The 23,361-nt window shown below is 37.8% G+C and overlaps 1 protein-coding gene across 4 annotated transcripts in view; it reads right to left on the reverse strand.

Annotated features, from left to right (window-relative positions):
* The window catches only part of ARID1B (AT-rich interaction domain 1B), a 326,152-nt gene that overhangs the window by 285,433 nt on the left and 17,358 nt on the right, over positions 1-23,361 (reverse strand). For all 4 annotated transcript variants that reach the window (XM_088052482.1, XM_088052481.1, XM_088052484.1 and 1 more), the window contains exon 2: positions 7,740-7,934. In XM_088052482.1, coding sequence (XP_087908608.1) covers positions 7,740-7,934 — 195 coding nt within the window. The remainder of the gene's footprint in view (positions 1-7,739; positions 7,935-23,361) is intronic.

Here is a 23,361-nt window from a genome sequence, read left to right on the forward strand (position 1 = left end):
TACAGAGAATTAAAGTAGTCTCAAACATATTTAAGATTTTTCTAAAGATTTTATAACTCATCTACACCCACAAAAAATGTTTTAGTTGATAAAATATGCAGGTTTATTGTTCCAAGAAGGAAACTACCTGACTTTGTCCCAGGGTGACCAAAGGGAAGGGTACTGACCTGTCTCATTCTGAAATTCTCTTCAATTGGCTTAGTGGATTAATTCTGTCTACCCTGATATCAACTGAAGACAGATCACCCAACCCCAGCAGTGAAACTGTAGCTACAATCAAGTCACAGCAAATTTCCCACTGATTTCCCCTTATCTTCAGCCCTATTTTGAGCTGTGGGAAACACACTCCCTATTTTTAAAAAAGCATACTCCAATGCCTCCCTTGCTTCCTTTGAGCAAGTCCAAATTTATGGACAAATGATAGCATCTTCTCAGAATCTCATACCAGGATTTTAAAAAAAAATTAGAAAAAAAAATCTGAGTTCCCTCAGAAGTATTAGGAAATACAGTTACAATATGGTTACAAAAATCATAGAGTGTATGTGCATCATGGGTAGGACATCATTTCAACTGTTTAAGAGTCAACTATTCTCTGATTAGTATTATTAACAAAAATCTACTATGACTATAATATTAACAATCAATTATTCCTTACCTACACTTTAAAACCCCCCTGGCACAGTCATTATATGGCAGCTGTTGAAAAGAGTAATGCAGAAGCCTTTTCTTAAAGCAAGATGCTTATTTTACTTCAAATGTAAATAAACTCATGTCTCCTGTTGCCATGTAAAATGGGCTGTTCCTAAGTAAATGATTTTGTACCTTTCTAGTGAAGCAGCGAACGGCTCTCTGCTCTCTGCTCCTGATCACCAAAATCTATTTCCTGCCTAACTCCAGTGCAGACTGACAGCTAATTCTGCTAGCAAACCAAGCTCCCAATAATAAGATAACTGCTTCTTTTAACAACAACCTTTTGCAGAACACCAGCACAGAGGGCTTGCATGTCTTCCTCTCTCATGCCCCCACTTCCAAGCAAAACAACAAATGTGATTACAGCTATTAAATACTCCAGCTAAATGACAATTGTTTAGCACTAACAAAAATACATTTCATTTGCCATAATACATCGATCATTCTCACACACTTTCTGTACAAAGGTTGTCTGCATCTTACGCTAGTTTGGATGTAAAAATTAGCATTTACTGAACATCATTACATGGTAATTCAACAAATGAAAATGTTGACCCAGTCTCATTTCCGAGCCAGCTCTCACCAGCTGAAAGATCAGTTCTTTTCCCTTTTCAACCTATTTTTTATGCACTGTTTCAAAGAATGATGGAAGCTACTGAAATGTTTCTATTTACCATAATAATGCAATTCTATTACTTCAGGGATTTTCTTCAGTAAACAATCTCAGATGACCAGCATTAAGATGAAGAGCTAAACTATCATAAGGACCACAAACTTATGTCGAATTTGATTCTGTGATTATCTGTAATCTGTGCTCACCTCCCTCTATAGAGTGAATTACACTCAATAGAAGGGATAATTCTAAAGGAGACAATACAACATAAAGCCTTATCCTGCCATGAACTAAAGTAGCAGCCTTTTTTTCAATTTAGTCAATGAGGCTTAGTATACCCAAAAGAAAGAACCATGCTAAACATTTTCCTACAGTCTGCACAAGCACAGTACTTAGCATTTTTCTAAATCTGAAATTTAAAAATCCTATTACTTTACATGACAAAGAACAGCAACTTTTCCTTGCAGTTATTAACACTTGACTATCAAAAGACCCATTCTTAAAGATGACCTTACATGAAAGACAACTAGCTATGACTTCTTGTCCTTTTTTCTCATTCAAACTTTACATTCTCCAAGAAGCAACAGCTCTACTTTACTGATTTTTTTTTTCTAGAGGTTTATAGAAGTTCAACAGGATAGCAGATCTATCATTCAAATAAAATGTTACAGAGGAATTATTTTAATTAAAATATTTATGTTTTTTACAGAACAAGAAGTTGGGAAAAATAATAATTTACAATTTCAACATTTCTGCTTTCCAGGAATTAACAAAGTAGGTCCATAATCTGCTAGTGACAGCTCCAAATAAATGCCCAGTAAAAAAACAAACCAAAATAAATGAAACAAGTAAACAAAAACCCAAATAGAACACACACACACACACCATGAAAGCCATACCAAAACCAAAAGAAAAACAAATGCCTCCAAAACCCCCAAGGTAAATCAAACAAAAATCTGGAAAAACGTACTTCTGAAGCACATGCTGATCAAAGCTTCACACTCCCTTCTTATGTGTGTGCATCAAATGCATCTATTAATCTTTAAGAAAAGGCAACACATTCACTATTTTGTCCTCTGCTGGTTGTTTCTGAGATTCAATCACATTGATTCATTCTCTGTTCTTGCAAAATAAATAGCCTAAGAACTGAAAATGGTGCTTATTTTCTGTGTCTGCTGTCTTTAACAAGACTAACATCAATTGCATTAACACCTACTCAGGAGCAAAAAACTGTAACGCAATTTAGTACCATCTAGGCGCTGAGGGCAATTATACACACAGAGGACTAAAAAGGTAATCACTTGACCAGTACTCAGCCATATATATACACAGCATTTTAAATTAATCGTTCAGAGTTAAATATGACAGTAAGCTTCACTTTCTTGGCATACTTCAATCTTTTAGAATTAGAATGACTTCAGAAAGTAACACACACAACCAGCCATCCAGGAGTAAACATGTGTGTTTGCTAGCTTTAAAACTGTATCTGCCAAGCCAACAGCCAACTGATTTCCTTGGCATAAACTCGACATTTCCAACCTGGGACATTACCCAATACGGGCACTGTAAGCCCTTTCCTAAATTATGTAATCACACTGATGCTGCTATAGTTCTGGTTTATTTGCACTTTCCATTACAATAAATTCTTGCTACATATTCCTAGAGGTTTTACAACTTTGTTCCTTACACCTCAAAATAATCTGTCTATCAAAAAAAGGGAGGAAATGGAATGAGTACTTCTCTGAATATCTACAGCTCCATTCTTAAAACAGTGAGGACACTGATAACATTTGGTTTTGAATTCTGCAAATCAAGAACATGAAAATAAGTTAAAGGGACAAGTGATTAGGACCCTTTAATCTCAGTATTTCTATATAAAAAAAAAATAAAAGGAGAAAGAATAGACTGAGGCTCAGGCCTCATAACTTTGCAGCAAGAAGGCTCAAGGCACTAAGGCAACTACATGATCAGCACTGAAATGTTCCATTTTAAATAGCTATTAGGAATGGCTGTTGTACATATCCATGCAAATATCTTTCATAAAGAATTTACTATGCATTATAGCAACACGATCCTATTTACACAATAAGTTGTTGTTCCAGTCCATCAAGTACACAAGGAATTTTAATGCATGCTAAAAAAAAAATCAGTTAGGCAATGATCATCTGATTAAACAGGCCATTCAGTTCTTTCAAATATTTTCATAAATCCAAGCCTTCAAACTTTGATAAAAACTTTAAAAACCTGTAAGTGAATATTTCAAGTATATGATTTTTAAGCTTAATGAAATTCATCACAAAATAAAATACTGCATGCTATTATCATGAAAAAGCAACACCACTGGTGAGAAAAAAGCCCCTTATTTTGACTGGTATTCTGAGGTCTTTTTATTTTTAGCAAACATGTCTTTACAAAGCAGCAGAAGATTTTCCTACAGCACACAGCACTAAAGCACTTTGACAGGGCAATCAAACTAAAGCCAGAAGGAACTGATCATGGCATCATCACTTTCTTGACTGAGGTCCAAAAAGGGTGTGAGGCAAAAAAGAAGTTAAACGAAAAGCAAGTTATTGTCTTTATAATCAGATCTTATTACTCAGATAGTATTTCACTCATAGTGAGATGTATTGCAAAATCAAGCCTGAAGTTTTCAGGTGCTAGCTATCCTTGCATATTAGGATTTTCAATTTTGACATCATCTCTTTGTAATTCTAAGTGATATCTAAGATATTAAAAACTGCAAGCTAAATCTGAAAAAATATTTTTCTGCTTTTTGGTTTTACATACGTTCCCTGGGTAAGGAGTGCTAATAATCCAAAAATTACATTTACCCCATGCAAACCAGGAGAGAGAGTTCATGAGATTATGAGATACCAATATTAAGACTTAAATGCAAGAACAGTATTTTAAAGCCTTGCTGCAACTTTTGTTTCATTCATGAAGACTGACAGCACAGGCACAGGTCATCTTGCTCCCAGCTTTCCCTTGCCTTCTTCCCCTCTTCTCCCAGTGAAGGGGAACGGAAAGAAACAAAATCCCAAGTTTCCTAACAACATAAAAATCTCTAAATAATTAATTTTCCATATTAATGCATCCTGGTAAGTGATATGTCAAGTCTGCAATCCTATAAATAAAGCATATGACTCTTTTTGTATCACCTTCCTTTCTCATACCTTCCCTCTTATACAGGCGTCAAATCCATGCAAATGCCTTATGTATTTATTTGACTCAGACTGAGTTAACTGGACATGCCCTTAAAATCTTACAAAATGCTGCAGCAGTCTTCAAACTGCTTAGCACTTTGTCCCAGGAGGCTATCACCCATCTTCACCTGACAAATCTGTACCTCTGCTGTTAACTGTCAGAAAAGAAAGAGAAAATCCATTTACCATTTACTTCTATCACAATCAACCTGCCGTTTCTATATGGCCATTTCGATATCTAGACCCCTTTATCTTTAGCTGCATTAGCGTAAAGATATTGCCTGGATTTCAAATTGTGCCCCTTATGTAAGGCTCAGTGTGTTGTGCTGGGTCTCATCACCAATATGAGATGAGTTCCAAACTCACTTAGGAGATCTGCTTTCTCTCTTCAGTCCTTTGCAGAATAAATCCCCCATACCTTCCACAGTCATTTCAACATCCTGCAGTTTCCACACGGAATTTTAAGAAAATCTGGGGGTTTATTTGCACCTTCATGTTTGGTGTCAAGCATGTCTAGACCAAGCAGCAGTTGTAAGAGAACGTCTGCAGCATTTCATAGATACCCCTTTTAAGACCGGTTAGCAGGCTGTGCTTGACACACATGCTGCAGATACGTAGGCTGACTGCACCTGATAATATTTCATCTTTTTCATCCCCTTTAATCTTTTAGTGCTCATGCCAGAGGCCTCCCTTCCTGAGAGAGAGCTCTTCCACCTCTGGGCTGCAGGCTGGAACACACTATTCTCTGCTGCAATATGACACAGACCAGCTAACTACATCTAGGCAATTATCTTCAATTCTACCACTTTCATTAATTTTAGCTCAATCTTTAGGGTGTTGTTTTTCATCTTTATTTCTTCATTTGCAGCATTCTGCAGCAGAGCCTGCAAGTTAAAATCTGTCAAGTCCCATAGTTCTAACCTTAAGCCACACCACTTGCTGACAAAGAGCCAGACTTAACATTTCAAGGTCTTCTTCAAAATTCAAAAATCTTCACAGTTTAACAAAAAGCCTTCTTGTTTCATCCAAGGAAACAGAGCTGACACCCTCAGCTGTCTTTGGGCAACAGCAAACTATAACTTAAAATAAGAACAATCTCCCCCATTGATGCTTCCCACCCTTCCTACAGTGTGGCACTTCCACCCTCATAATCCATCTACTCAGTGCTATCTCCGCACAATACTTAAATCTGAGCACGGCATGTGTTTAAGGCCCAGTATTTTTTAACCAATCAAATTTTTGGAAGTGCCTTACGCTTTTGATAAATTCAATGTGACACTGTAAAGCAGTCCAATTTCCAGAAAGTGCTGAGATTCATCTTCTGAAACTTCTGGCAATATTATATATTATATATATATATATATATATATGGTATCTAAAGTAGGTACGTGCTACACAGTCTTAACAAGCGTAGCTAGGCTCTCCTTATTTAATATTCATGTCACAGGAATAAAAATCCAGCCAGGAATCAAACTGTGGCATCCTGTGCCAAAGACAACTTACCACTCAGCTGGTAAGTTGGCAATTCAATTTACAAACCTGCATTCCTGCATTTTAATCCTTTGTAGCAAGGTGGTAATATATGAGCAATATGAAAAGAACTGGATTCAGATCATTAGAGGTTCACAAACCAAACACACGAAGCTTTGGAGGCTGTCCAAAACAAAATCATGCCTAGGTGGTGATGTCCGTTCAATAAAAATTCAATGTCATAATTATCCTGTCCCTTTTTCCCCGAAGAGCTCTGGTGCTCGGGCCGGCGCTGCCGCTCAGCCACTTACGGCAGCGCTGCGAGGAGATGGATGGGGCCAGCAGCCAATGGCGCTGCCAGGACACTGCCTGCTGACGGGTAATTTACAATTACCAAGCAATTAGCAAATGCACTGAAAATTCAACACTCATCTCCGCGTAACACAGAGTAACTCTTATTTAAATGAAAAATGTGTTTTAATAACTTCACTTTGGTTACAGACACACAGAAAAATAAGGCCTTCTTTATTTGATATCTCCTCCCTTTTGCAAATGACAAAATGCTTTGCTGCCTGAATCTAGCAACCAAATCTAATGTTTGGCATCTCTAAACTAAATAATCCCTTCCTTATCAGTAAATATCTATTTAACAGCAGAAAAGAATAAAAATTAATATCATTGTACTAATGATATTATAATATATTTGAAACTGTTATTTAATTAACTGCCTGATTAACATCTTGTCCTACTGGATGGGTAGTAACAAGAATTGGCCAGGCACCTATCCGCCAAGAGTCCAAAATTTTAATTTCTATATTTAACAATAAACGACATTAAAAAAGCTAATCTGTAACTGGGAAGTTGCACAAAACAAATGTTCTTTCCCATTAATGATCAAGTTACTAATCTGTTGTGCTCACAAGGCGGTGTAGAGCTCTCACTGCCTACATTCACATCCCTAATTAAAAAAAAGAAAAAAAATTAGCAAAACATTAACTTCTTGATAACCTCGGTTTATCTCTCCCTCTTGAAAACTGCTGTATTTTCTTTAGTACATGGTATGCACATTAAGATTGACCTTCTTAAAAAGGGCAGGAAAAAAGCACAAGAGGTCTCCATCAACAGTGAAATCCAAGTAGATAAAAAGGAGATCCTTACCGTTCTATATACTCTGATACATTCAAAAAAATCCTGACTTTAAAGAGTTGGTAAGAGAAAAAAACTAGGAAAAGCTACAGACTCCTATCAAAACAAGGAGAAAAAAGAAAACCAGCCACCACAACAACAAACAGCTGATATAAATATGTAACGCTTTTGTATGCACTGGACTACACTAGCCTTGATGTGCTGATGTCAGCTCTAGGTTTTCATCTTGCACTTAAGTGCATGTAAGCCGGAGAGAAAGAGAACATAAAAACCCCTAGAAAACCAAGAACAACAGCAAAGAAAAGAACCAAAAAATATGCAGGGCTAAGTGGTGTCAACTGGAAAAAAAAAAAAAATTCATGGCATTTGACATACTTCTCTCTCCAGAAAGATACCAGCAACAAACTAAATCCTGTTTGAACTGTAAAGGATTTCAGAAAACATTCACACTGTGAACATAATTTATTTAGTTTTAAAACAGTCCTTCATCCTCCTTCTGCTCAAGAAATACTTATTTCTGAGGTTTTTCTCTTGCACTCTCTGTATTACCGGAATGTCAGGAGGGAAGAGAAAGAGAGGAGGGAAACCAAAGCAACCCAGAAAAATCCTCCACAAACCTGTTGCTGTGGATACTGCATTCCTCCCATGGCTGCCGGGGCTCGGCCCTGCATTCCCACGGGATAGCGCTGGGGGCCGGGAGGGCCGTAGGACTGCCCGGGGTAGGGGCTGCTCTGCTGTGCCTGAGAGTGAGGGTTATTGCCCATGCCGTACAGCTGCGGCCTCTTCATCACCATCGGATCCATCGGACTGCCCTGTTGGCAAACACAAGCAAAGCAATATTTAAGACATGCAAAGAAAAAGGTCAGAATCGTCACGCTCACTGCGGGCAAATCATACATGTGTTTTCTCAATGCTTTATACATCAAATATTGACTTGATGTACAAACTGGCAAAGTACCATACCCTGGGCTTCTCTGATTAATTAGATGAGGTTTTGAATATTAAGTTTTGGACTTCCAGTCCATTTAAAACAACTTAAAAAAAATATTTTTCACTCAAACTTGAGGCTGTTACCTATACAGACTGAAAGGAGAAAAACTGCCCAAAAAATTTCAGCTTAAGAAATAATTAAATATACTGCTGCACACTGATTAGCATCACTGACCTAAACGTTAAAACAAAAATAAAATAAAAACATATATATCAAGACAGACACAAACAGTGGACAAACCATTTAACCTTGAGAAAATGTCTGCTCTCACATCAAAAAACAAGAGAAGCTGGAAAGAAAAGTAAGTTTCCAAGAAGTGCAATGCATACAGAACACTGCATTTCAGCATTTTCCTGTTGCTTTTGTACACACTAATAAGTTTCCAGATCAAAAAGCAAGTCATAACCTACATTTTATGTGAAAGTTTATTTGCCTCCTCAATAGACCACAGAAAATCCAAACTGCAACCAGTGATGGAGGGGGAAGGGAGGTAAGGGAGGGAAGTTTTATTTTTAGACTTTTTGGCAGCACTTACCAAGCCCTGTAAGAGTTTCAGGACAGGTGTCAACCATTGTGTAGTATTACTCTCATGTTTTATTACTGAGAATTAACTGAGCCAGAAAAAATACCATACTTCGTGAAGTGCAGCCCTGTATTGTTAATATGACATCCATTTTTTAATTCCTGAGTTCTGGTTAGACTCATGGAAGAATGTGGGGTGAAGCTTTCACAAGGCCTATCACAATCTCATCTTCATGAAAGTGGTACATACCCTCTTCTCCTGCTCCCTCCCCCTCCCTCCCCCCCAAAAAAGACCTATTAATTCACCCAGCCAGCCCACCCTCCCACCAGGAGCAGGATTCCCTCCTGCAGCACATTTTGCACATATTCTCCTGCAGCACGCTGCTGAACAGTTTAATTTTAAAACCTCCTATGTAATACGGCCTCTTCAAGTCCTTTCTGGCAATTACATTCTGATGTAATAGTTCTTATGACAATAACTAACATTTCCCACTCCCATCCCTGTTTCTGCTCATCTATGCTGCTTGTACTACTAACACACTACTTTTTTTGTTCCTATCCAAATATGCCCTTTCCAAAGCAGTCACTGCTTAATGAACTATTATTCTTTCCTCACTGCAAATAAAATCCATCAAACCTCATTTTTTTTCCCCTGGATGTCTCCACCATTACCAATACCGATTTTCCAGGAATGTCACCCAAAACTAATAAAGTATTCTGAATATGGGCACACTACACCTGAGGAGATGGAAATGATAACCTCCTCCTTACATGACATCTCCATTCACTTCAAAAGAGGACTGCCCTTTTTTGCTTCCATAGCAAATTCCACATTCACTGCTAATTTTGGTTAAGTATTACTCAGCAATTTTCCCTTTATTGTTTTCCTGCTCTGTAGCCAGATTAGAAGTTTCTATTTTTTGCCACTTAATGTCCCTGGGTAATTTACCATTTATATTTCATACTTTTCAAAATCAATGGTTCCTCAACCACTTCAGATCACCTGATTCAAAACAACGTTCTCAATTTTGGCTTTTTTTAGGCCATCATGCACTCTCACCACAGTTTCAAATAAAAACACGAAGGCTAAGCAGATGAACTATAGATTCCTTCTTATAGGGCCCCAGGGGACAACTTACATTTCCTCCTATAGACCACAATACTTTATCTATGTTTATTTCTGTGTTTTAATGTTCTGTGCATCACCTGTCATATTCTTCCTCTCAAAAATAAATCCTTGTTCAAAGTGATTCTTGAGCTTCCTCCATTAGATTCCCATGAAGCCAAACAGCACTTTTCATTGCTACCATCTTCTGTTTCAGGGTATAATTTACACGTCTCATCTCCAATAATCACATTTACTTAAATTCAACTTTAATTAATTTTGAGTGTAGTATTTTCTGCATCCAATTCTTAAATATAAACAATGCAGACAGCTAGACAGCTAAAACAATCTGACATTTTCCATTATGAAGACTACTTTCAGGTGCATATAAACTTTGCCAAACTTCTAGCATTTAGGCTGAAATTTTCCAGGGCATATGTATGCCTGAGGCTGAAATTCTCTGGAAAATTCAGCAGAAATAGTTCAGCTATGTCTTGGAATGAGGTCACAGAAAAATACATGGTTTATGTTCTCGCATAAAACACTTGAAAATACCTCTTGAATACCACGCTTTGAGGCAGAGAATTTTAATTTCCCAGGGTGACACTGGACATTCACGAAAGGCAAGACATGTGCCCCTGTCAGAAAGAGCACCTGCATGTCACCGGACTGGGAGCACAGAAGGAATAAACAGGAGCACGTGAGGGGAAGGGCAAGGCTTCTTCAGAGTAGTTACAAAGGAGGCTGCCTTGAATTTGCCAGACAAGGGAAGAGGGACAATGAGTTGAAAAAGCAATGGAGGCAGAAATGAGGCAGAAAGAGCTGAAGGGGAGAGGAGGAAACAAGGTCAGGAGGTGACATGGATACAGGCCAAAGAGTCTCTGTCCTTTGGACTAGTGACCTCCAAGCAGCGGAGCTTCTGTGTGTGTGTTTTGGGAGTGTGAGCCTCACTGCCAGGACATCCTTCCTTCTCACCAGCCTGCCATCACTACTCTTCTCTGTGTTCTCTTCAGGTGAGCCACTCCTCTTTCCCTCAGGTGATATCCCCCCAGTTCAGAAAGGTGGAGAGATGAAGAGCCTCAGATATTGCTGTAAATCCATACACGGCTGCAGTGTCTCACAGAACACTGGAATCAAGGGGGATGTGGTCACTGGGAAGCAAGGGACCTGGACATACTCAGAACTTATTGAGAACACTGCAAGTCAAGAATCTTGACCAAGGACTGGAGGTACTTGAATATGAGAGGGCTAGACTAGGAGAGCAGTGACAAATTACTGGGACAATCCACAGGTACCCACTGTAGCTGTCAGTGCTGCCTGTTCTCTCTCCGAAGGGAAAGAACAAACAGTAGAGTGTTCTATGATCTCTGTTCCTCACCAAGTCAAGACAGACTTGGTGAGGAAGCATTTCTCATCCTATGCATCAGTTGGTCCTTATGGGGGGTGACAAGTCACCACTGCTATTCCTGACTCCCTTCAGGTTAGATCCCAACCCTCATGTGGTGCAGCTAAAGGTGAAGACATCTACCAGTGACTCAGTGGCTGTCAACATATTTCTGGGAGGCAAAACAAAACCAAAGAGCTGGCTCTCCCCCAGGCTTAAGATTATTACTTCAGAAGTTCAGAGCACTTGGAATGAAGTTTGCCCTTGCAACATTAAGCGTGTCTCCTTCACAAACACAGCTGTCTTTAAACCCACAATCACAATTCCATCCTCACATGCAGCAGATGTGCCTCCTCCAGGTATCCACCCAGCACAGGGCAGAGAAGGGGTCAGTGTGAGCTACTGGAGCAAGGGCTTCACTTATCATACAGGTAGTGAATGAAGGAGTCAATTGTCTTACCGTCTAAACTAGCTCTGTGTCGCTCAGGCAGAAATGGACTCTACCTCTGCATCTGCCACAGTTTTTCACTAAACCAAAAAAAATTCAAAATTTACCAATTTAATGCATCCTAACTTGAAATCACAGGGCTTAAACTGCAGGAAATGCTTTGTATGTACAACCACAACAACTTTTGAGTTTGAAGATAGATGTGCTCTGAAAGTGTTTCCAGAAACTGTGTTTCAAAAGATTTCATCTACAGACATCAAAACCAGGCCAAACTTCTTACAACAATGCCTCAGTTTCCCTTGTGTAAAAATGAAAAAAAAGGGAAAACATTTCCAACCCTAAAAATGAACAAAAAAGCCCCATCATTTCTTCAACAAGAACCAATTTTAGAATTTAATATGTCCACTATCAATACCACTGAAAACTCTCTATTAAAAAGACAAAATTTGTGTTCAGAACAGTGTATGGTGAGAAAGACCTGGAGTCATAGACTTAAAAGAAAGAAAAAAGAGCTGCTCATCAAGTACTGTCCCCCTTACAGTGAAGATAAAAATTTCAATATAACTTTTTCCAGCTTTAATGCATGCACAGTTTTTAGCTTTATCATTCTTGTAGATGTACTGATTTCATTCTTATAGCAAAACTTTCTCTCATCCATGACATTTTAAAAACTTATTAAAAGAAGTTGTTAATTGAGACATACATATTATAATCTTATCTGAAGGTTACTTTAACATTTATTAAGTTCCAATATTTTCTTTAACATCAGTTCCAACAGTTTTCAAAGATAAGTTTTCAGTGACAGGATGATTATGAGAAGTATCAACCTCTTTATGCCATAGGGATCATAACCCAGCCCTATCCACTAGTGTGCTCTAACATTTACCAAAAACGACAACATTGGTCTAACTGCATCACATTCCTCCAAAACTCAGTGTGCATGTTTGACTACAAATGGATGATGTATTCTCACAAGTCTTCCATGCCTTTACTTAATGCTATCACATGCCGTAGTGCAAAGTCTTAATTACTTATTAGATTTTATTTCAGTGTCATTGTAGTAATCGATATCCATTTATTTCTTTTCCTGCCTTTACAGAACAGTCCAATTTTTCTTTATTTTACTATTTTACTCCTAATACACATTAGCATTTTGCCAGTTTATCTAGTGTTTGCACATGCTATTTTTTACCGCCATATTCTTCCAGGCAAACCTAGATGGATTCTGCCTTTTGCTTCTGACTCCACACCTCCTCTTCAACTTGCTGCATTTCATTAAAACTTTGAGTAGATCTGCAGCTCCTCAAAATACCTTGAACAGTCTTGTTCTTTGCTTCAGACCACAGAAATACTGTAATTTATAACCCCTTTATTATAGTGCCTATCTCTTGTCAGTATCAGATTCATTTGCACATGTACTATCAGGCTTTGTGAGAACAGAGTATTTCATAAGAGTTTCTGCCTATTATGTGCTTCATGAGCACCTTGAAACATCCAGTGGAAGGTTTGCTTATGATTTCAACAGGTCCAAGGTTTCATTCCCAGTCTTTAGATTGACAATACAACCACATTAAGGTAGGACACTGAAAAGCCTACACTGCTTACAAATATTATCTCTGTAAAAAAGTACTGACAACCTTTTTCTCTTACCTGCTCCTTTCTTCAATGATTTGTGAAGAATACATAAACCTGACATTCCTGCTATATGCAGAAGTGAAAAAATTAATATTCTACACCCACTTGTAAACTCAGTATCACCATCACTTCTGCTCTCCTCCCATTCAAAACAATCAAATAAATCACCTCACCCTGAAGTACCTGGAGATTCAATTTTGTCTTTCCTAAGTGAGAGAAAAATACACTACAATTTCCTTCAGTCATTTAGCCAGTGTTATCCCAGTTACCTCATCTACACTCAGATCTGAGGCAACTTGCACAAGAGAATAACTTGAGAAGCAGACTGACCAAAACCAGCTCTTATTTTAAGGCATTATTGATGTTATGCACACATTATATGTATACATCCACTATTAAGTTATGAACTAGTGTTTCACTTCTAACAACAAAATGTTTATGAATATAAACATTATATTTATGAATATAAACAACACCAGCCACTGTCCCAAAATACAACTAACATTTCTATTTAAAGATACCACAAAGACCCCCCACTACTGAAATCTCAAGAGGGAGAAGTGGGAGACACTTTAATAAGGTTACAATGGGATTTAGATGTGAATCCATTCCATTGCTCTTTTCTACAAAGCAAAGCAATTCACTAGAAGACAAGAGTATTTACATGAGAGATGTAACTACTTTTCAAATGGAAGTGTGTTTTTTTGTTTGTGTAAACAAAAAAAAATTGAAAGAGGCATTGGTTTGGCTGACAACAGCAAAAGCCACTATAAGCCACGGAGCATCTCAAGTAATGCTCCATCATTTGCGCATGTAACAAAACAACATGAACTCAACAAGTAGGCTTCCCCCCAAACTCCTAGAGCTATGAATACAATAACTCTTTGTTTATTCATTGATCTGCTGCCAAAGCTTCTGTCTCCATATTTTTAAAAGGCGGGGGGGGGGGGGGGGAAAAACCCATGTCTGTACAAAAACCAAAGCCTTGAAACCTCATAATAAATAAGGACAGCTGACAATCAGTTACCAACATTCCAAGGAAGATGGGCATGGAGCTCTGATCTCTATGTCATGCACCAAGTCACAAATTTATCGCTAAAGATAATCAGAAGTATTCACTATAATACAATGACACAGCTGGCGTGAGGATGGAACTGCAGAAAAGATAATCCACTCCTAGATAATGTCATCATTTGTATGAACATGTACAAGGACGCCTCAGCCAACGTTTTTATGTGACAAAAGAGGGAGTATCAAAACAACTCTCATCACGTGGGTTTCAATATCCATTTAAGAAAGTTGCAAGCAACTATTAAAAAAGTATGAATGTACTATTAAATTCTGACAATAATAAAGTCTGAGAGGTGACTAGTAAACATGCTTCCTATTTTTTTTCTACTGTCTGTTTTACTAAAAAATTAATTTAAAAAGGCAGTTGCACAAACACTATAAGTAATAAGCAAAAACAAAAAGCTCGGTTCAACATAAGCCTATGATAGAAGAAAATCCAGTAAATGAAGAAGCATACACTAGCAGAGTTTTAATACAGCCATTTTCCTTGTCTTAAAGGCTCTGCATACTCTCTGATTTCAGCTGCAGGGAGACATCAGAAAGATTTTTTCCCACTCAAAACAGAAAGTAAGTAATTAACAAGGAAAGAAAGAAAAAAAAATCAAAGCTGTCCCCCACAAAGAATCAACTACTACTTGCCTAGAACATTTACAAGTAATTTATACACCCTGTTTCTGCAGGGTGGGGAAGTAGGATATATTGTTTTTCATCTTCTTCTGAGTTCTCTTTAACACACACAACCCAAAAACTGTAAGGTCTGTGTCTCAGCCATTCTCTATTTATAATTTTGCATATAGATAAAACTAAACAACTACTGAAAGAACAAATCACAACAAACATAGCAAAGAAAAGAAACCTGTTTTTAATGAAGTGCATGTACATAACTAACCTCTTCATTTGCCACTGCAAGTGCATGCAAAGGTTAAGAAACACTAAGAAGCAATAATACACATTAACAAAGTTGATGGCCAAAACAATCCTAGGTTTCTGACAAGTTTGCATGGATATACAGCTCAGAACCCCTGCCTCTCAAGTTACCTTTGTCATTGCCTAACAGGCAATGTTAGTCACTTTGTCACTGACAGCTAACAGGTTACTCTAAAGTCAGCTTAATGTATGTCATCTGTCCTCATCACACATGAAGATTCAGTCTTCTCCTGTAACCCACTTTCCTGATATCAAACTTCTTCCGAGAAGTACTCAGGAATTAAAGTCCTGTCTTTAGATTTGTTTTCTCCAACTTGGAAGCCCCTACAAAGAAGACCTCTTTTCTTTAGGCATGCAGAAGCTCTACTCCCCTCCTCAACAGGTTTGCAGCAATTTCTAGTGCAGCAGAATTCAGGGGTTCTTTAAAATGTCTGCTAGTAAACCTATCAGTGACTATACAACAGGTCACTCATTCCAGCTGCTTCTCCTATGTGCTGCCAGATTGTGACCACACTTTGGCTACTTCCATCCACAGTCCAGTCTGAACTTAGAACTGCCTGTGTTGGATGGTTATGCACCATACAACAGCTTTGGCACTGGAGCACAGTCAGACATCGGCAGAGCTCTCAGTCTGCCATTTCTACTGTCAAAATAGCAACCCCCAGCAGGAGAGCAAGACAGATAGCAAGGGAAAATAGTAATCAAAAGTTCTCAGGCTAGATTTATCAGTGGAGGCCTTAAAGCTTTGAGGCTCAATAAGGCTATGGCTCAACAAGGAAGAGAAAATCCATTCATAAACCCAGAAAACCAAGTTAAAAAAAGCAAAGCCCCACCCAGAATACCAGTTACTTCTATTTTGTCTGGCAATGAGGTTCTCAGCTTCCTAGACAAGTAAACACCTTCACTCACTGTGCATGGCTGCCATCTGGAACTCGGAAAAAAAATTCCCTTACCTACTTTGTACAGCTCTTACACAAACACAGTGTTAGATGGACAGAAAAGGATGTACTAAAAATAGTGTCTGTCAGCCAAGGAGCCACTGCCCTGAGTGGAACGAGAGGAGCTCTGCAGGAAGGCTGCCTGCAGAGAAGTATTGCAGTAAGAGGGGGAAAATGCACGTCCTAAATAAAAGTGGCAGGGGGGAGAGATGTAAAAAGAAAAAAATCCCACATCCACTTTAAATTTTAAAGCAAAAACTTCCTAAACTTAATATTCAAGTGGATCTGAATACACTTTTTCAACTACTTGGCTTTACTCACAGAAATGAAATTTAAAGTTAGATGTATTTAATTGCTGGAGAGAACACTAGCTGAGAAAATAGTGACATTATGGACACGGGGGACGACAGAGTACCCACAAAAAGGTATAACCAATCACATCTAGGTCACAAGCCAAAAGTACATACAGTTAGCTGCAGATTTTTTCCACTCCCAGCGATATATATAGTTCTATATTAACACACACACACACACAAAAAGGTATGCTGGTCATATATCCTCAGCATTTATGGCAAATTATTAATCAAGTCCCACCTGAAACAATTTGTTAAATTGATTTTAATCACTGGGCCTCTCATGTGAAGCTTTGTATAATCAGCATTTCATTTACAAAATTAATTGCCTGATTGATTCTCAAGAGGCAGTAGCTGTCATTACACTGCTGTCATAACTTTTGAGTAGGGGTGTCACAACACTGAATTCTGACAGTATGAAGAGCACTGCTATTTAAAAAATGAGGGCGGGGAGGTAGGGGGGAAACAAATACAGTGATTTCACAGAATTGCTCTTTAGCCCGATAGAATGTTAAAAACCATCTCCCAGCAGTTTCAGCCAGCCTCCCCGTTTTCCATTCATTGAATAATGCACTACTCAGCTATTCAGTATCTTTTCTTAGAGGCAGGTTCATTTAATTCAATTTTATCATAGTTGCGGTTGCATAAAATGAGTTTGTTGTTGAATATACAAAAGATTTAATCACAGGCCGCTCTTAAGGTTATTTGTAGAGCAAAGTTTGACTTTCAGACACATGGAACTTTTTTCCACATCTTAAACCTTCTGGAAAGCTATTTTCAATTAGATTTTTTTTTTTTGCTGTTTTTAAACAAAGCCAAGCAAACCGTAACTTTACAGAACTTACTTAGGAGCTCCTCTAGAAAGCTTTTTTTTTCTCCCCTTGTCTTTTAAGCTGTGTATAAGCCTTGGAGCCCTGCCAGAGTTGGAAGCAAAGCTCCTATATTTGCTGTAGTTACTCCTATACCCATTGCTACTATATTCTTGGAAAAGACCGGTGCTCCAGCGGTTTAGGGCACTGAGTCATGAGACAGGACTTCTATTCCTGGCTCAGCAGCTGACCTGATATGCAAACATGAGCACAACGCTTCACCTTCCTGTGACTGGGTTTTCACTCTCCTAACAACAAGTGTTATATGCACTTTTAACAAGGAAAGAGACATGAGGACTTTGGGGAGACTGATATCAGTTATTATGCAACAAGAAACAGGACTAGGAGTTGGGATGGGTAGGTTAAGGGAGGAAAAACCCTCAAACCTCTAGAAGATGTTGAAAAGGAGAAATTACATCAATAGGCTGCAACAAGGTACTCAAAAAACTTTCAGGAACCTCCATTCCAAAGAAAAAAAGATCCCTGGAAGCATCTAAAAAAGGAGGGGAAAAAAAAGATGACCTTAAATTTCTGCTGCTACATCACTTGGAACAGTATTGTCCTTTAAAAAAAAATCACCTATTTCTAAGATAAGTTCAAAAATAAGCCCCTCGACTGCTCAAATTCAGCCTTATACACTAGATTTCATCAAGTGCTCATGAATGAAGCAAATGTAAAATTTCTAGGCCATGTTCTGAGATTACACTATTACCAAAAAAGAGCAAATGGCAACTCTTCAAAAACTGAATTATACTTACTGCTGGTATTTGTAATTGACCTTACCAGAGCAATTCCAGAATAAATCAGAGTCCAAGTAACACTAGAACCTAGCAGATACTCTAGATAACACAGCTCCTTTTTAATTCCAACCCAACAGCTCTTACTCTCATCCCAACTACTGTCAAATATTATCTTCCTCTCTGCAAACTGCTCTGCCACTTAAATGGCTTTATGCAATTTTCTTCCCTTTTTTTGGGTGTCTAAGTTCATGATGAATAAAACTGGGGAGGAGGGGAGACACGAACAAGGGGACACCCAAACATCATTGACAAAACTGATAGGTTACTGAACTAAAGATGCATAAAAGAGTAAAAGAATGGAAAACTCCACCAGGCAAACTAGAGCAATTAGTTGTTTTCTTTTTCCATAGCCATAACATGAAATTTCAACTAAGGGAGGTTCAGAAAGTTCTGGCCACACTGAGAATTAGTTGCCAGAGTTTTAAGTTATATCCTTCTGCTACACGAGCAAGACTTCAGAAAAAGGAAAGAATCAGTCACCCTACTTACAACACAGGATAGCAGCCTGGAACATTAAAAAGCAGTGTAAAGCACTGACTTTCTATATTTGTTGGTTTCTAGCTCCATAGCAAGTAGTTTACTGATTAATCTAGCACCTCCTCTTTTCAAGCCTACTTTTTTTTAATAGGTAAAAAATAGTCTTAATTAAAATAACAAAACAGGGGAAAGCCCCTAGCTAGAGCCAATATATGTGGAATTCCTAAAAGGATATATTTAGCATCAGGGTAATTGGAAAGCAAACTTAGTTCTATAACAGAAGCCCTGTCACTTCTTCAACTGCCAAGAAACTTCTCTTGTAACATATTTTCTATATTAAAACTGCTTCCTGTAGAGGTTGAAAAACCTTGATTGCAAATAGTGCAAAATTTTAAGTTACCTGGAAACAAACCAGTTCATCTTTTTTTACCATTGTTCCATAATGATCTCTCTATCACACTGATTGAACACTGCAAAAATAAAGCGTCCTAGTTAGAGACACAGCAGCAGTGTCAGCTCAGCCCAAGGGTCTGCTACAAACAGATAATGAATCCAGAGCTATACACCCATCCTGTGGAGCTGGAGCAACAGATTTTTGGTGAATACCTGCCTGTGATTATTTTGCATTTATAATAACCCTTCTCATCAACAGCGACACTGTCAGCAGCATGGAACTGACTTCCTGGGCAAGAGCAAAACAAACAAAAATTCACCAGCAACAGGTGATTTAAAGTAGTAGGAAAAAAAAGGGAGGGGGGTGGTGTCAGTAGTTAAAATAAAAATTAAAATCAATTACCTGAACAAATTACAGTTGTGAGTGGGAACGTTCATTATTGATTGAAAACATTTAATAGTTAAGTTATAAATTAGAAGAAACAGTAAACTGAAGGTTGAAACCCTTGTATCACTTGAGAGAACAATGTGACTAAAAACCATGAATCCACACACATGCCTACATTCACATCCGCTCTATTGTATAATGTAACTGATTCACAAGTATCATTTTACAATTCTGATTAGGTCTCACAAAAATCTTGTTTATTAAACTGCTTTCTTTAGGCATTCATTGCTGCTAATTTGTTTCCAACTAAATCATGTATCATCTGAAAAAGACTACATTGCAACAGCAAAACAACACTCCTGGGATTGCACATCATCAGGATTTTAGAATTAAAAGGACAAAGACTGGAGGAGTTGTAAATTTCACTTTGAAGGTGGTGGTGGTAACACCCTGCAAGTAATTCTAGAAATACTAATGCACTTAGCATTAGTACTGTACTGAAACAAACATAGCAAGTAAAAAACTCTAAGTATTAGGAGATCTGTTCATCTTTAAATTTTCATTTCTACAATAAAAAAATTGATCAACATATATGTATTTATACAAACATTTTGAAAGCAAAATAACTTTCTGTTATTATAATTTAAAAGCTATGCCAATTTTAAAATAAACACCTCTAATTCCCACATGTTTTAAATAAACTTAAAATTTTGCAGAAATTTGGGAATGACTTCCAAAGACCTCTAGAGAATGGACCTTCAAAAAATGTATCTCAATGTTAACACAAAGTTCAATGTGGTTCACTCAGGGTCAAAAAAAGTCAGACCTGGGTTTAAACCAGGTCAAAGTCTGGTTTACTCTAGAGCCTTCACCTATTTCTCAAAACTGGCAGAAATCACTAAGTCTTCATTACTCTTCTTGCAATCACAACAAATGGGACAAATCCTTCCACAGATCCTTGCAGACTATGAAACATCCCAGAGCATCTCAACTCAAACACATGCATATAACACATACATAGGTAAGTGCACAAATAAAGAAGTAGGATTAATCACGGCTATGAACCCCTGTGCAACAAATCATATAGAATGTTCAGAATTAAATTCACAGTTTTAGTATAACTGCTGTCCACAACTTTTAGTTTCTATGCAAAGAAGGCATGTGTTTTCAATATACGATCATAATTTTCTTTTAATATCACACCATTTAAAATTAAATTAAAAATCAGCATGTGAGACGTATGTGGACTGAGAAACATGAAAGCAGGAAAGCTGATCCACTTCTTCAGTATTTCTCATCTCATAAAAAAAATATTATTTAACAGGAAACCTGATTATGCCATATTCATAGAACTGCCTTCCCTCTCCCACAGTAGAAACCATTATATTTTCAAATTCTCTCTGCACGAAAACTCTTGGCTTCTTTCCACTTCTATGCCCACCTCTTATTTCCCAGTCCTTAAGAGAGCCCACATCAGCCATCATGCAAAAACACCAACACAGCTTTCTAAATGCACTTCAAAGAAACCTCTTTATTTGCTAGAGAGAATCTTCAGAATTAATGAGCCCCCTTTGGGCACAACCCAAAACAGAGTATTCCCAACTACTTTAAGTTACTAAATCTAGAACAGAAGTAAAATTAATGATGAGATTAGATTGGAAGGAAAGAGAAGGGAATCACTACCTTCATAAACACTGAAGCAGTACAGGTACAGGATATCTTTTCTGTAAGTCTGAGTAAGCTATTTCTGGGGACAACAGCTATCTGAGTATATTTACATCTAAACCTTCTCCAAGGCGGCAACTTACATCAGCACCTTCCTGCAGCTGTTGAGGGCTCAAGACAGTTCACTCAGTCAAAATTACTTGACCTAGTCAGAAGAAGTCATTTAGCAGCAAAGACAATGTTTCTCAGCTGACATAACCAAAAGGCAAAATGAAGCAAACAAACTGAAACACTCATTTTAGCAACAAGGTACCTGCCAGTCCAATTTCAGGTACTGTTCAATTTAGAAAGATGCTATTCATCGGACATTAATTTGCAAGCTTCAATCTAGATTAAAGAGCTGCAGATACCACACATAAAATTCTGAAACATATGTACCCTTTATTCTTCAAATAATATAAATCTTTACTTAAGGCCACACTGTTCATATCTAACCTGACATTTCAGCTAAACCCAGCTCTTCTGCTGAGTACTATCATTTCTTAAACACATTCTTCCCCTTCTCACTTCTACACTCCTACCCACAGTTGTTTTTTTCTTTTTTCTGCTCAGCTCTTTCATGCAAAAAGAAATTGAATAAAAAAAGGAAAACTGAAACTGATTACACACCAGAAATACTGTCAAGTATGAAAATGAAATGCTACACATTTTTAAACTGAGCTGCTCAGTGCCAAAGAGGAGGAGACACCAGAAACAAAGCTAACACAGAAAAATAATCATTTCAGGAAGAAATACACCTGAACAATAGACAGCCAGATAAAATTAAAATGGGATATTACACCCAAAAATATACAAACATCATTAGACTGTTTTGACAGAAAACACAGAGTTTCCAAAAGAACAGAAGTAGCTCTGAAACTTGAAATAATCCTGAAGGAATCCATATATCCTCTCACACCAATTCTGTGTTGTAAAGTTTGGTTTGCACAAAGCTTTGCAAACGGGAGAAGAGTAAGTATAAATAATTCTTTTTTGCTCAGTCTGTTACTACTACAGGACAGATGAACATCTGCCATGAATGTTAGTCTGCCTTACCCTGTCTCAGAGCTGACGGATAGATTAAATGACCTCTTGATGTCACCTCAAGCCCTGCTCTTCTATGATTTGGAGGTTATTACATCACTTCTATTTTATTACAAGGTTTCTCCCATTCCTGCAATTTTTCATTTCAAGTCATAATCCTCAATTTCTAGCAAAGCTAGACCACATGGATAACACTACAAACATGCTAGATACATTGATAGAAGAAAATTAAGGGAATAAAAAGAGGTATGTTTTTCAAACCAGTCTTTTCATAAGGAGTAAAAAGGATAGGTAAGAAAAACTATTTCTAAGTAATTTATGTTGATATTTACAGAAACTGCAAAAATACTGTAAAAAATGTTTACATATTCCTGGTTTTGGGCAGGTGCGAATGTAAGGATGAGATGAGCTGTGTGCTAAGCAGCAAAGGAGAAATGTGGAGAAGAGAACCAGAGAAGATGGCCAATTTCAAAGCACCATCCGTGTGACTACCTCTCTCTAGGTACCCACTTTTGACCGAAGCAGGCAAGAGACATCACCCCTACCAAACTTACTTTCATCACCCTTCTCCTGACTACATTGCATACAAAAAGGGTTCCTGCACCTTCCCCTTCCCTCTGAATCCAATTTGAGTCACTTCTTGCACAACTTATGCCTAACAAGTCAATTATAGTCCTGTCTTGTGTAAAGATCAATACATTTCAGCAATTCTCCAAACAACATTTTTGGAGGGAGTTTTTTCAGCTTCATCAAGGAAGCTTCTTTCTGTGATCCATGGAGATACATGCAATTAGAACCACAGCACAACAAAACTCAAGGAATAATGAGAAACAGCAGACAAAAAGTGTCCAGCACAGAACTCATTAGACAGCCACACACTATTCCACCTGTTGCGCTGTACACCGAATACTGGTAAAATCACAGAGGGGGGGAAAAAATGCAGATATATCCAAGCAGCTAGGAGCATGAATTCTGATCCCTTTTTATATCCTATTGTTATCCACTACCCAGGAAGCTGTTAATTGGCCTAAGTAATTGGTTTAAATACCCAAGCCCCTTTATAAAAATATACTATAAAAATGCTTAGACACTTATCACAACCAAGAAATTCTTAACTAAAGTTCAAAGCTGAAAAGGCACAAGGGACTTGTCTACACTGAAGTAAAAAATGCATAATTATACCAATGTAA

Source organism: Pseudopodoces humilis, chromosome 3 (genome assembly GCF_049639895.1).
Source record: "Pseudopodoces humilis isolate 2021_Gansu_Grassland_sample_001 chromosome 3, ASM4963989v1, whole genome shotgun sequence".
Taxonomy (NCBI): domain Eukaryota; kingdom Metazoa; phylum Chordata; class Aves; order Passeriformes; family Paridae; genus Pseudopodoces; species Pseudopodoces humilis.